We start from the raw sequence: 15,811 nt of genomic DNA on the forward strand, positions 1-15,811 counted from the left end.
GGTTGCATCGTTGCTGGGAGTGCAGCTGTGCCACTGATGCAGTGCTCTGGCTACAGTAAGCTGGTACTCATTTTGCCGATCTCGGAAAGATGACAGGCTGAGTGAACCTGCCTGGTGTTATTTAACGGTACAACAGGGGTTCGAACTCAAGACCCTAAGATCTTAAGCCAGCCACCTCAACCGTTAAGCCAATACCAGACTAGTAGATTGGGTCAAACCCACAGGGTCGCAGAAGGCATTTGCTGAAATGCCATGGCTGGTTGCTGCAGTCGGAGCGAACGCCCAGCCAGCTGGCATGGCGACAGTTAAAATTACCACAGATGAGAAACAGATTTGGGATAGATGATTACGAGTGTTCCACATTAGAGGAAATATCGGTGTATATGGAGTCTTCATCGTTGGGTGGACAGTTAAAACCACACACATACATTAGGAAGAGTTGCTCAACTTCCAGCGCTTCGGTTTAAAAGAGGGTAAAAGCACAGAAAATAGGATGATATCGCCAAATGCCAGGTAACCGTAGTCAGTCCATTGCTTTAGGTTACAATGGCCTCACCTCTGGGAAATTTTCATTTTTTGCACATGTAAATCGTACGCAAACACAAAGGCATTTTCCAACGGTAAATGGCCCGTTTCACATTCCCATTCATGATGATGGGATTCCCGGTTCAAACACACAAACTGGGTTAATTAATCCGTGGATGCTTGAAATAATGTCTTTGTGAACGATTTCAAATCTCACCATATCCTGTTTTTCCTCCGGGGAATATATGCAGAAACACCTCCATAGGACTTATATCTTCAATAAAAATAAATAAACAATCATTTTCACAATTAATGATAATAATTACAAGTCCGGAGACGACGATGGTTCACGAGCGAGCGGTATTCAATGACAAAGGACGGACTAGAACCGAAACAGGCCCAGACAGGCCAGGCCCGGAAATGTCAAAACGAAGGTTACTGACCTTGAAATGAGATAGAAAATAATGTATAATCAGTTATGAGGTTAGTTAGCTACACAATGCCGAAAATTCGGTTCGATTCCAACAACTTTGAAACTTTGACGTTTGTGACCTTCAAAGGTCAAAGGTTGAGGATTCTGAAATTTGTTGGAAAGCTTGTATTTCATTATGTATGTGATAATATAAGATCATGTACGACATTTCACCCTATCAGGAAGCGAACAATGTAATAAAACCATCAAAAATCGACTTTTCTAAATTTCATGACCTTGTGACCTTGACCTTGGGGTGAAAATGAAAAATCGAGCTCCGTAGGGCTAGACACATGACATTGGCCTAACCAAATACCAAAACCCCTGTCAGATTCCACCAAACCCCTCGGAGAAGATGTAGCTTGAAATAGATTACCCCCTAAAAAGACATCTTTTCGGACGTGGCTCCGCCCACAATGGGCACAATACGCTCACTCTAGGCAGGACACAACTAGATCATGATATCAACCTCCCACCCAAGTTTCATCAAGATCGGATGATATCATCGGGTAGTTATGCTGCGGACAGACAGACACACACACAGACAGACGCACACACATGACGAATATAGTGGTCACTCTGTTGGATAACTCGTGAACCAATAAAGTGGTAAAGATTTATACTACAACTCATGTGAAAATGGTATATTCTACTTTGAAACAATCTTCAAAGTGTAATAATAAAAACAAAGTGTAAAATATCTATATAAAAAAATCAACAATTTCTGATACAATTCGGTACGTCCTATGACCTTGGGGCATGCTGGTGATCCTATAGATTTGTATGGGTAATATGGCAGTGTCCATCCCCTCCTTGGCCAAAGTATGACAGATGTCCTCTCAGTGCTGGCACACAGTGCCTCCTCTTCTTCAAAAGGTCCCATGGGACCTTCGACATTGAGCAACAGTCGCCAGCAGACGGGACACCCAGCTTACTGACCCTCCGAAGGACCGTTTACCAGATGATGCAACTGTTTATCAGATGATTATGCCTGTGAAGCACCAGGATGAGGGTTCTTCATCAGGTTGGAACTCAAACCCGGCTCCGACGACTCAGAGGCAAGTACGCTACATCTGAGCTGTCCTGCCCCTCACCCCCGACCCCACAACTGTACCGACTGAACAAAAAGCAAAACCATTTCAAGCAAAGTTAAAATGTACCCATCAATCTACTGATGAAGTCACACAAACGTTTAGCCACGTTCAATGCTAATTTGGTGCATTTCCCAGACTTTTCATTGTCAGATCAACTGCAACAGGGGCACATGACAGACTTCCCGATGTTTTTCTTACACACGCACAAACTATCTCATCACTCAACAGCGACACAGCAAATGGCACGCTTTGGTGGGGTTGAAAGTGGGAAATTCCTCCCTTATATGGTGTTTTTTTTGTTGTCGTTACGAAATTGCCACAAAGCCAGAATGTGAGCAGCGTGCTCGTCGGTATTAAAAGGAAATGCGAGGTAAGAAACGATGGGCTATTCATTTGTAGACAGTTTATACCAAATAATGACATCCAACAAAAACAAGGCTTGAATGTCAAAAAATAGCAAAGTAATAGTACACAATAGACGGGTGAAAAAAAAAGAAAAAAGAGAAAGAAAAAGGAACTTGACCTGTTTCCCCTTTTCAACTTGTTTGATTCTATTTGGGGAAAGGGATCGGACGGCTGAGGTTGCTATAATGTTCTCATAGGATTAAAGTGTTCGTATAATAATACAGGTTTGATTTAAGCCCGTATTACCGTTTTCACCAACGAAAACGCTGCATGACGTCATTGACGGTTCCGTCCACGGTCGGACAATTATCGTGGAAAGTTTTCAATGACAAGATGATTCAAATTTGAGTTACCAGCGGTCACAACATTAAAATAAACATGACTCCAGGGGAAATTAAATAAACAATGTAAGCCAAGGACAACATGAAATTATAAACAGGACACGCACACCTTTAGAGGCCTTTTTTGCAGCATCGTCAACTCCCCTCCTCAACCCCCAAGGAAAGGAAACAATCCACGGACGTGTTTCTGGCTCCCTGGCCAGAGAGGAGTCGGTGGAAGACAGAAAGACCACCAACCTGCCTGCGGTGAGTGAGTGAAAGGCCCTCGGAGTTAGCTTCATCGCGGGAGATTCCAATGATTCTGAAAGCTTTGGTTTCAACAGCGTGAAGCCGAGCTAGGTGTGAGGCAGGAGCACCAGCCCAGAGGGGAGAGCAGTATTCCATTGAGCTGCGGATGAAAGCCTTGTATGTGGCGAGGAGCTCAGGTGTGCCAAGGAAGGACTTCACACGACAGAGGATGCCCAGTCGGAGACTGGCTGTGGAGGCCAGCTTGGAATGTGGTTTTCCCAGGAAAGATCATGGCAGATAGTGAGACCCAAAAGCTTGAGCGACAGAACTTCTTGGAGAGGATTGTTGAGAAAGTAGATGGGAGGGTTGTCCAGACGGTCTTTTCGGAGCGACAAAGTGAGAGTGTGAGATTTGTCAGGATTGAAAGACATGTTCCACTTGTTTGACAGGTCTGTGATTTTGTCCAGGTCTGCAGAGAGCGAGGAGGCTGCAGCCTGCCAATCTGAGGGATGAGGTATGGAGCAGCAGAGAGTGGATTCATCAGCAAAGAGATAGAGGATTTTCCAGAGTTGGAGAGATCATTAATGAAGACAAGAAAAATCACAGGGCCCAGAACACCGCCTTAAGGAACTCCAGCCTGTTTGATTCTATCAAGTTTTGAAGAAAAAAAAATTCACCCATCTTGACTTCTTCTTCTTTTGGGAGGATGCTTGGGGTGTAATTGGAATTATCCGAGCTATAATACCCTGGTGTTGGGCTAGCGGCTAGGGTGCCGGCTTAGGATCCTAGGATCCTGGGTTCGAATCCCGGTCGATCGCTGAATTAACGCCAGGGGGGTTGACTCAGCCTGTCATCCTTCCGAGGTCGGCTAATTGAGTACCAGTTCACTGGTAATTCCCTGTTTGTCGTTAAAGGCGGCAAAAAGGGTTGGCATCAGGAAGGGCATCCGGCCGTAAAACATTGCTTCAAAAAGGGGACCGAAAAACAACAACAAGCACGGTTCCCGAAAAAGGCCAACCCCCGCTTTGCGGGGAAAAATGGCCTCTAAAAGTGTTTTTTTTTTTTAATATAAATAACCAGGATGTAATATATTGTTATGGATTTGAGAATTGTGTTGTGTTTATTATTATCGTTGTAAGTGTAATGAATTCTTGTAAATATCACCCTCCAGTTTGTGTATAAAGGTCAAAGGTCGTCCCCCTTTTTTTTTTTCTTTTTTTTTTTTGTATACAAGATCGAGGCTCGTGAAAGAGCGAACATTAATCACACAGAAAGACAAACAGACACACAAAACAAATAACATCGGGAGCGGTAGACAAGATGGGGAGAGAGGGGGAAGGACACAAACACAACATTTGAGAGCAGGGACCGAGAGACATGGAGACATCGAGAGAACGGTGGGAGGGAGAGGGCTTTGGGGGGGAGGCATGGGAAGGGGGGGGGGAGTGGGAGAGGTATAAAACATATGGACACTGCCAAGACTTCCAGGAAAGAAGTTGGAATTTCAAACAAGGTGGATCTGGGGTGAATTAGTGGGGGTAGAAAAGATCAAGGTTTTGGATGGGGGAAGATAAGAGATGGTGGTGAACAGCTGTTTTGAAGACCTGGAGGGAGGAGTGTGATTGAAGTGAGTGTGGGAGTTTGTTCCAGAGGCGGGAGAAAAGAGGAATGAAAGAGTGAAGGTGAGCAGAGAGCCGAGATTTCGGCAGTTTAACCATCAGAGGGTGGCTGGCAGATCTTGTGCGACCTGTAGGAATATTTGGGGGACAGAGCACAGAGAGAGCTGGGGGAGCAAGGCCGGAGAGGAGTCGGTAGAAGACAGAAAGACCACCTACCTGCCTGCGGTGAGTGAGTGAAAGGCCCTCAGAGATAGCTTCATCGCGGGAGATTCCAATGATTCTGAAAGCTTTGGATTCAACAGCGTGAAGCCGAGCCAGGTGTGAGGCAGGAGCACCAGCCCATAGGGGAGAACAGTATTCCATTGAGCTGCGGATGAAAGCCTTGTATGTGGTGAGGAGCTCAGGTGTGCCTAGGAAGGACTTCGCACGACGGAGGATGTCCAGTCGGCGACTGGCTTTGGAGGCCAGCTTGGAAATGTGGTTTTCCCAAGAAAGATCATGGCAGATGGTGAGACCCAAAAGCTTGAGCGACAGAACTTCTTGGAGAGGATTGTTGAGAAAGTAGATGGGAGGGTTGTCCAGTCGATCTTTTCGGAGACATAGTAAGAGTGTGAGATTTGTCAGGATTGAAAGACATGTTCCACATGTTTGACCAGTCTGTGATTTTGTCCAGGTCTTCAGAGAGTGAGGAGGCTGCAGACTGCCGATCTGAGGGAAGAGGAATGGAGCGGCAGAGAGTGGTCATCAGCAAAGAGATACAGAGGATTTTCCAGAGAGTCGGAGAGATCATTGATAAAGACCAGAAAAAGCACAGGGCCCAGCACACTGCCTTGGGGAACTCCAGCCTGAACGGGAAGGGGAGATGAGAGAAATCCATTCAGGGCCACACGTTGACTACGACCAGAGAGGAAGTCCGCAAGCCATGCATGGAGATTTCCATGGATACCATAGGAGGAGAGTTTGGTGAGCAGAGCTGGGTGCCAGACCGTATCGAAGGCACGTGATATGTCAAGGGAGACAGCTCTGATTTCCTGTTTGGCATTGAGGACCTCCATCCATTGTTGAGACAGCAGAAGCAGCATGTCCAGAGTAGAGTGACCTGGTGTGAAACCAAATTGATGATCAGAGATCAAGCCATTGGAGAAGAGGAAAGATTTCATATCCGAAGCAATGATGGATTCCATGACTTTGCTGATAATTGGGAGCAGGCTGATTGGTCTGTCGTTGCAAGGATCTGTTTTTGCACCTTTTTTGTGTAAAGCGGTAATGTTTGCTGATTTCCAGGATGCTGGCAGATGACCTTGAGCAAAGGATAGGGTGAAAAGAACAGAGAGAGGGTGAGATAGAGCGGCAGAGCATGATTTTAGGACCCGTGGGCTGATGCCATCTGGTCCAGTTGCAGAATCAGAGTCGAGGTTTGACAAAAACTCCTCCACCTTGTCAGGAGAGAAGGTCACAGAGTCCAGGAGCAGTTTGGTTCGACTGGGAAAGGTGGGAACAGAGAGAGATGGGTTTGGGACTAAGGATTTTGAGGCAAACACAGAGTTGAGGCATTCGGCTTTGTCACGTGCGATGTCAACTGTGTGGCCATTTGAGGTAAGGGAGGGGATGGAGGGGGAACAAACACCAGAAACGGATTTGACCAGACGCCACCAGGATTTGGAGGAAGGAGACAGGTTTGAGAGTTCATTCTTGAGTGAGGAGAGATAGTGCTTCCTGGCACTCCTGAGGGTAGACACACACTTGTTCCGAGCTTGGTTGAAGGAACTGAGATTTCCTTCAGTTGGATTAGCCTTCCAAGAGGCAAAGGCAAGTTGTTTCAGGGCAACTGCCTCACCACAAGATTCAGTGTACCATGGACGGGAGGAAGGGTAAGACAACTGAAGGCGAGATGGGATAAATCTGTGCATGAGAGAGATCAGTTTGCTTTGGAAGAATTCCCAGGAAGAATTGATGTCAGAGGCAGTGGAGATGGGAGACCAATCCAGACGATTGATGGCTGCTTGAAGACCGTCCCAGTCGGCCTGAGTGAAATGCCAGACTCGTCGACGCTGAGGAGGCTCTCTGAGAATGGCCAGAGAGATGTCCACTTTGACAAGCACATGATCAGAAGAACCGATTGGAGCAGAAGAAGAGCAGCAGACATTAGCAGGGAAGTTAGTCATAACCAAGTCTAGAAGAGAAGATACTCCATTGGCTGAGATCCGGGTCGGGAAATTGACAGATTGTGTCAATCCCAGTGAGTCACAGAAGTCCTTTGCTGAGGTGCCATGACTGGTGAGAGAGGAACCCACACCCAACCAGGTGGCATGATGACAATTGAAGTCACCACATATGAGGAAGAGAGAGTTGGGATGAGTGGATAGAAGTTGGTCCATGTTGTCAGACAGTGAAATGTAGATGGAGTCATCACTGTTTGGGGGACGGTACAGAACACATATGAACAAAAGGTGGGAGCGGAGAGGAAGCCGTAGCCAGAGGTACTCCTGGGGGTGAGGAGGAGAGAGGGCAGTGCAAGGAGAGTGAGGAAGAGAGTTTTTGATAAAGATAGCCACCCCACCACCAGGCCGAGGCTCAGGTCTATCATACCGGAGGAGGGAGTAACCAGGAAGAGATATTAAGGAATCAGAGACATCTTGAAGGAGGAAAGTCTCTGTTAAGCAGATCAAGTCTGGATTGTCAGAAGCAACCTGTATGGAGAGATCAGTCAGGTTTGAGCGAAGGCCCCGGATGTTTGAGGTCCATACCGTTAATGAAGAGAGAGGGGGAGCATCGGGTACAGGACAGGGGAGGGGAGGAGTAGGGTAAGATGAAGGATGAGAGGGGGAGGTAGGGAGAGCAGTTGTTAGTGTGTCAGCGATTGCAGAAGAGTTCCAAGAAAGGGAAGGATGAGGAGGATGAAAGGTTTGAAGGTGAAGGGATGAGGCACAGAGAGGGGTTGTTTGAGGGGGGGCAGAGGAAAGAAGAAGGTTGGGGGGGGTGGAGGTATGAGATAGAAGGGAGACGAAGTGGGGAGGAGACAGCTTCGAGGAGGAGGGGGGAGGAGGGAGAATTGGAGAGGAATGGTATGGGAGGAGATTTGAATGGGAGGGGTTGGGGGGGAGTTTTGAAGGGGAGGAGTGAGGGGGGAGTTTAGGAGGGGAAGGGCAAGGGGGGAGTTCAGGAGTGGAAGGGCAAGGGGGGAGTTCAGGAGTGGAGGGGCAAGGGGGGAGTTTAGGAGTGTAGGTGCAAGGGGAGGGATTTGGATGGGAGGGGCAAGAGGGGAGTTTAGAAAGTGGATGATTAATGAAAGACGAACATTGAAAACAAATTGGGTTTGTTGTGATTTTCAAGTTAGCAATCCGGTTCAGAATGATGGAGGAGGGATGGAATGAATGTGAATTTAGACCATGTAGTGAGGGAGACGTATAAGATATTGAATTTCTTTTTTTTGAGGTGGAATGAGTTGGAGAGGAAATTGAGAAAAGCCTTTTAAATAGGAAGAAAAACAGCGTGTTGTAAAATACCACTGAGTAAAACACTGAAGGGGAAAGGTTATACATATTTAAATAATATTTCAACAGAACCGTGAACAATCTTATGTGCACAAAAATACCAACGGGGGGAGAGCCGAGAGGGACCACCACGAGTCACGTGAAGGGCAAACGGTGGATCATGGACCACGAGTCACCCCTTAATTATTCCATATACAATCACGTAGCAAATCATAGATTTCCTTTTTTTTGGAGTTATCTCCTTATTCTATGTAGGTTAAGGCTCTGTTCCCACAGGTTAACACTGCATGGCATCGAGTGAAATAAGATAGGATCCCTCCGACACCCCCATGGCCTCCTAAAAAGCGCCGGTACGGCGGCGTTCGCCACTGCTGCCCTTTGGCTGGGGCTCGCTCGAATCGCCGATCGGGGAGGTGCGCGAAGGTTAGAGGGTGTGGCCGATATAACCCGCGGCGGGACGGCCCCCACCTCAGATGAGTCCTGGGAAAGCACGCGACGTCCCCATGGCGGCACGAAGAGACGATTGAGGAAAGAGAGAGAGACGTGAGGGGGTGCCTGTATTGCGGCAATAGGCCGAGACCCTCTTGACCCTATTGCAGGTCGTTGAGACGCGAGGCCGTTTTTGCCGGGTTTTCGCCTCGAACCCAAAGCGTGGATCGGAGCGCGCGCTTGGAGCCTCGACGCCACCATCTACCTGGACCCTCCTCTGCCGTCCCAAACCATACCTGTCCTTCCATCCTTTTGTGTACGTGAGTTTGTTTTGTGTGTTCTGTCCTGGGTTATAAGTAAGTCTGTATAAGCTAGAAATTGCACTGTGTCCTTCTGGTCCGTCCCTCTTTCTGTCTTTATTTTCGTATCCTTCCTTCTCCTTGGTTACTTTTGACTTGTACATAATTGGTTAGTAATAAATTATATTTGTTCCTCCTTACTCTGCCTTCTTTCCTTTACATCCGTTTCGTCCTTGTCTTTTCCCAATTGAATACCTGTGGCACGATTTGGCCAACGTTTCGGAATCGGGTTAGTGAATGCTAATGACTCGAACTTCGGGTTGCTAAAAACCGCTCGGCAACTAGACCATCTAAAACCGGGGTTTAAGCGGGAGTCCCTCCCTTGCTTCACGGTCAGGAGTGGCACTCAGGTCCTTGGGAGTTTTTGTAGACCAAATACCCTGGCTGCTCCCGACCGGAAGGAGCGTTGGGACCCCCAGGACTCACGTCGGTCAGTCGCGGACAAGGGGATTAATCCCCCCTTCTTAAGGGGGAAAGGCCGACGTAGAGATCCGTAACAATATACATATCCATATATATGCACATTTTTGCTTCATGGACGTTAAACCTGGGTTATTTCATATTTTTGGGAGCGATCGAGGCAGCGATCTGTTGCCTATACACCGCCCAAATAAAGGTGCATGTCAAAAGAACATGGTGCACACTTTGAACAAGATCGCCCGTAGGCCGGGTACTCTGCTAGTAATCACAATGATCAGATCTGAATCGAGTTGATCGCTGCCTTGTTGGGTTTGATAGACAAGTACCAAAAGTGAATGTCAATTGCATTTTAAGCTTTTATTGCTCATTGCACCCAAATGTAGAATTTTTTTCCCGATTATGTGCAATTATGTGAATAATGGTGTTGGTTCCATCAATGACACATTCAAGAGGTTTCATACAACCATATGGGGTTTTGAAAGCCGAAAGCCATATTGTTCTTTCGCCACAAAAAGGAAATCTTTGTGGTATCCCAACAGTGAATGGAAAGGCTTTTTGAGGTTCAAAGGCACTTTGATTTCCTCATACAAACAATACTGTTTTCAGCAAATTTGTTTTGCTTTGTTGGGAAGGGGAAGTATAGGTTTTTTAATCTGGCAGGATAGCCTGGAGGTTCGCACACTCGCTTCCACGTTGTCTAGCCTGGGTTTCAATCTCGGCACATCTATAAACTGTCACCCTGGTGTATTGCATGCAAGACGATCCACAAAAGTGTGCAACTTCCCTCAATCGGACGTTAAGCTGAAGGGCCCGTTTGCCAGCACTGGTCGTTGACGGTGGATGTTAAAGATCCGACGGCGTTTTCACGAAGACTAGGGAAGTTACACTACATGACCAAAAGTATGCGGGCTCCCCTTCTAATTAGTGGATTTGGCTGGTTCAGCCACACCCATTGCTGATGGATATATACAGACTTGGCATTTAATATGGAATATTTTTTTGGTGGGGGTGAACTTAGTTTTCAAGATGACTTAGAACCAAAAGTTCATTGGAATTATGTTGAAATTATTCTAGATTTTGTTAATGTGACCTTTAAAAGAAACAAAACCACATTTGACATTTTGAAGTAAATAAATTGATCCTTGAAAGTGATGTAAACTGATATCGAACTCAATTCATGGACAGTACTGTGTTAAACTTCTGTACGTTTTCCAGAAGTATCTCTTTATTTTGCACATTAGCCAAATAAAAATTCAACAAAAACAAAAGTTAAATTATGACTGGGATTACGGACAGTAAAATTACAGTTCAGTACTTCGTGTAACCCCCACGAGCATTCAGGAGAGCACGTACACGTCGAGGCATGCTGTTCACGAGATTTGCCAAGGTTTGGACAGGAATCACTTGCCATGCAGTGACAATAGTCTGCTGCAATTCACGCACAGAGGTCGGCTGCTGGTCCAAGTTGTTGATTTGACGCGTTAATTCTGCCCACAAGTTCTCTATCGGATTCATATCCGGGGACATGGCAGGCCACTCCATATGCTCGACACCACGGTCAGCAAGAAAATGTTGGATCATGTGAGCACGATGAGGCCGTGCATTGTCATCTTGGAAGACAAAGTTTCCTCGAAAGGCTGCACGAGCAAATGGAAGCAATGTTTCTTCCAGAATGGCCCTGTACTTGAACTGGTTCAGGTTTCCATTCAGAACAACCAGGTCAGCTTTGCCCCCTGCATGAAAAGCAGCCCAAACGGTCACCCCACCACCTCCAGCTTGGACTCTTGGCACTATACAATCTTTGTTGTAGGCTTCATGCACTTGTCTGCGCACTCGGTTGCGGCCATCTTGACGATAGACCAGAAATCTAGACTTGTCACTGAAGGTCACGTGATTCCAGTGTCCTGGCTGCCATTGACGGTGCTCTCTGGCCCACTGCAATCGACGCTGGCGGTGTTGTCTGGTCAGGCGTGGCTTTCTCAGGGGATGCCTCGCACGATAGCCTGCTTGAACCAGTCGTTGGTTGACTAGCCTTCTGGATACAGGCACATTTGTCAGTTGCTGTCACTCAGCCCGAAGCCAATTAGCTGACTTGGTACGGCCATTGCAGACTAACCGGTGCAGCTGGCGATCATCTCTCCTTGTGGTTCTGCTGGGACGTCCTGGCCTCGGTATTGGAGTAGGGAAATGCTCAGAGGGGGAACACCCCTCTGAGCATTTCGTTTCAGGATCTTTGACACCTGACCCTGAGTGATGCCATACTGCCGAGCAATAGCACGCTGTTTCATGCCAGAATTTCGTAAAGCCACCACTCCATGAGAAACAGCATTGTCGAGTTGACGGACCATCTCCAGAGGAAGCGGCAGTAACTTTTGTAGACGTGCAGCAGTTGTTTTCCACTAATACAGAACGCAACAACCCTTATATACACGATTGTGAAGCCAATCGTCAAATGTACCTGTCCTTACATTTTGTCACGCCACCTGTGATATTATCCTGTTATTGACTTCTTGCTGCGAAAGACAATCAGTGACATGGTTCTTTTAACAAATAAATCACCGAAGCGTAAAAGAAACTCACCAGATTGATATACTGAGTTCAGAAAGTAAACCCAAGTCAAGAAAAAAAAAGATTCAACATTAAATGCCAAGTCTGTATAATCAAGCACACAGCCATGAAATCTCCATAGACAAACATTGGCAGTAGAATGGGCCGTACTGAAGAGCTCGGTGACTTTCAACGTGGCAGGATGCCACCTTTCCAACAAGTCAGTTCATCAAATTTCTGCCCTGCTTGAGCTGCCCTGGTCAACTGTAAGTGTTGTTATTGTGAAGTGAAAAAACCTCAGAGCAACAACAGCTCAGCCACTAAGTGGTAGGCCACACAAGCTCACAGAACGGGACCGCCGAGTGCTGAAGAGTGTAGTGCGTAAAGATTGTCTGTCCTCAGTTGCAACACACCACCGAGTTCCAAACTGCCTCTGGAAGCAAGGGCAGCACAACAACTGTTCGTCGGGAGCTTCATGAAATGGGTTTCCATGGCCGAACAGCCGCACACAAGCCTTAGATCACCATACGCAATGACAAGCGTTGGCTGGAGTGGTGTAAAGCTCGCCGCCATTGGACTCTGGAGCAATGGAAACGCGTTCTCTGGAGTGATGTATCATGCTTCACCATCTAGCAGTCTGACGGACGAATCTGGGTTTGGCAGATGCCAGGAGAACGCTACCTGCCCAAATGCATAGTGCCAACTGTAAAGTTTGGTGGAGAAGGAATAATTGTCTGGGGCTGTTTTTCATGGTTCGGGCTGGGCCCCTTAGTTCCAGTGAAGGGAAATCTTGACGCTACAGCATACAATGACATTCTAGACGATTGTGTGCTTCCAACATCATGGCAACAGTTTGGGGAAGGCCCTTTCCTGTTTCAGCATGACAATGCCCCCGTGCACAAAGTGAGGTCCATAGAGAAATGGTTTGTCGAGATCGGTGTGGAAGAACTTGACTGGCCTGCACAGAGCCCTGACCTCAACCACATCGAACACCTTTGGGATGAATTGGAACGCCGACTGCGAGCCAGGCCTAATCGCCCAACATCAGTGCCCGACCTCACTAATGCTCTTGTGGCTGAATGGAAGCAAATCTCCGCAGCAATGTTCCAACATCTAGTGGAAAGCCTTCCAGAAGAGTGGAGGCTGTTATAGCAGCAAAGGGAGGAGACCAACTCCATATTAATGCCCATGATTTTGGAATGAAATGTGTGATGTTCGGGTGTCCACATACTTTTGGTCATGCAGTGTATCTCCGGCACCCTGAACAATATCATAATTTCTTGGCACCGTGAAACATCCGGACTGGGCAGCTGGTCCGCAAAAGGCTTCGGCCAGAATAGCTCTACTAACACCCCAGTCAACCTCATAAAGTGGAAATAAACGGGATTGGAATAAGGAGAAGAGGATATGCATCGTTTGAAACTTTTCAAAATATTTTCCCGTTAAAATTAATGGCAAGATATTTCCTCTTTATATGCTTGTACACTGCTGCACTTCCTCAGTGACAAACTTCCTCCTATTCGTAGAAGGCAAACAGAACCAAAAACACAGATCCTTCCCAAAATAACTAAAGGTTCCATTTTTAACTACAACGGCACTCGTAGAGCGCATACCTCCGCCAGACTGAACAGTTTATGTTTTGTATCCCACTGTTAGGCCGGATCTGGATTCGGACCCGAAACAAAATCCAATTGCCTTGTTCTCGTCACCGACTCAACTCACCACCAAGTTTAGTTATAACTCGTCCATAACTTGTTTAAATATCATGTTACATATCGCTTTTCGCCCGATCTCTCAATGGTGAAGAATCACTTAAAGATTAAATAATTCTCCTATCCGAATCCGGATCTTCACCAAAATCTCATCATTTCGTCCGTGTCACATACGCTACCTCTCTGCCAAATTTCGTTTTAATAGACGGATTCACTTTTTGAGGTATCTTGTTCACAGACAAACAGACAAACAGACCGGGGTGAAAACGTAACCTCCATCCACCTTCGGTGACACAGGTAATTTACTTTATTCGGCCAAGGGGAATTTCAATGGTGATAAACGTCCCAAGAACATTTCCTCTGAGCTCAATAAGTCAAGATACATTATAAGAGAACAAGGGAATGTTCTCCAGTTAATGGTCATGGACAGTGTCCCCAAATGTACGTCTATCTGAGGTATTATATCTGTAATACGATCCCGAAAGGCATCTGCTCTGCAGGTAAAGCCTCCTGAAAACTACTCGAGTCAGAGACTCAGAGTCGACTCACATTTTATTATCTCATTGAGAACTCCGAAGTTGTCGATCCTCGACCATCAAATCTCGACCACGGGGCCCGAGGGATCGTTCCCTGTCCATACCTCAGGTATGTTAACCTGGGTAACCTGAACGATGCTGATCATGGTTGAGACAAGGCAAGGGAAACAGGTGTAAATAGGAGTGATGAACATTGACTGGAGGAGCCATTTCGAGTGGCAGATTAAAACCGAGATAGATGGAAAATGGAGTGGGAGAAATGTCCACCAGGAAGCACCACCCAAAAGGTGCCACATGGACGAATGTTTACCTGGCCCTGAAGCAAAGGACGGTGAGCTCACCTCGAGTACTCCACTATTACTACCACTACAGCCTGGTGTTGCCTTAATGGTTAAGGTGCCCGGCTTGAGATCTTCTAAGATCCTAAAGGGTCTTGAGATTGAGCCCCTGTCACGCCGTTTAATAACACCAGGTGGGTTCACTCGACCTGTCAAATGAGTACAAGAGTGACACCTGAGCGACTCATCAGAGGGATTCAAACCTTTAGCAGCTGCAGTCGCTATGAGAGACCCGATCGAGCACTAAACGACATATCCAGTGGGTCTCTGGGGCACCGGTCCAGTCAACACAGCGCACCCCGAGTCCCGACCTCTGCGTTATTCAAACCAACACTGCGCACCCTGAGTCCCGACCTCTGAGGTATTTAAACAGGTCCAGTCAGCACAGCGCACCCCGAGTCTAGACCTCTGAGGTATTCAAGCTGGTCCAGTCAACACAGCGCACCCCGAGTCCAGACCTCTGAGGTATTCAAACTGGTCCAGTCAACACAGCGCACCCCAAGTCCCGACCTCTGAGGTATTCAAACAGGTCCAGTCAACACTGCGCATCCCGAGTCCCGACCTCTGAGGTATTCAAACTGGTCCAGTCAACACAGCGCACCCCGAATCCCGACCTCTGAGGTATTCAAACTGGTCCAGTCAACACAACGCACCCCGAGTCCAGACCTCTGAAGTATTCAAACCGGTCCAGTCAACACAGCGCACCCCGAGTCCAGACCTCTGAGGTATTCAAACTGGTCCAGTCAACACAGCGCACCCCGAGTCCTGACCTCTGAGGTATTCAAACCGGTCCAGTCAACACAGCGCACCCCGAGTCCAGACCTATGAGGTATTCAAACTGGTCCAGTCAACACAGCGCACCCCGAGTCCCGACCTCTGAGGTATTCAAACTGGTCCAGTCAACACAGCGCACCCCGAGTCCAGACCTCTGAGGTATTCAAACCGGTCCAGTCAACACTGCGCACCCCGAGTCCCGACCTCTGAGGTATTCGAACCAACAGCGATAAAACCCAAGTACCGCAAGACCGTCGACATGTAAACGTCTGCCATGAAAATAAATAAATAAAACCAGCGCCTCTGCTGGGACCTGGAGAGAAATCGCGGCCTACGCCGCACTCGACTGGCGCATTCCAGGTACCTGGACTGGACCCACGCCATGCAAGCCTTGCTCACCTGCACGGCCTTGGTCGCGAACACGGAGGCGAGCAGTGCCACGACGAGCGCAGCGTGGGGCGGCTGAGTACGCATTTCGAACGCTCTGGCGGGGCCTCCCCGGCTCTTTCAGCCGCCGC

At 47.5% G+C, this 15,811-nt stretch overlaps 1 protein-coding gene across 2 annotated transcripts in view; it reads right to left on the reverse strand.

Annotated features, from left to right (window-relative positions):
• LOC137427275 (uncharacterized) overlaps window positions 1-15,811 on the reverse strand; it is a 41,785-nt gene that overhangs the window by 25,871 nt on the left and 103 nt on the right. For both annotated transcript variants that reach the window (XM_068116658.2, XM_068116659.2), the window contains exon 1: window positions 15,693-15,811. This exon is cut by the window's right edge. In XM_068116658.2, the coding sequence (XP_067972759.2) occupies window positions 15,693-15,767 (75 nt within the window). In that variant the 5' untranslated portion in view covers window positions 15,768-15,811. The remainder of the gene's footprint in view (window positions 1-15,692) is intronic.

This window comes from Myxine glutinosa, chromosome 5 (assembly GCF_964187855.1).
Source record: "Myxine glutinosa chromosome 5, kmMyxGlut1.1, whole genome shotgun sequence".
Classification (NCBI taxonomy): Eukaryota; Metazoa; Chordata; class Myxini; order Myxiniformes; family Myxinidae; genus Myxine; species Myxine glutinosa.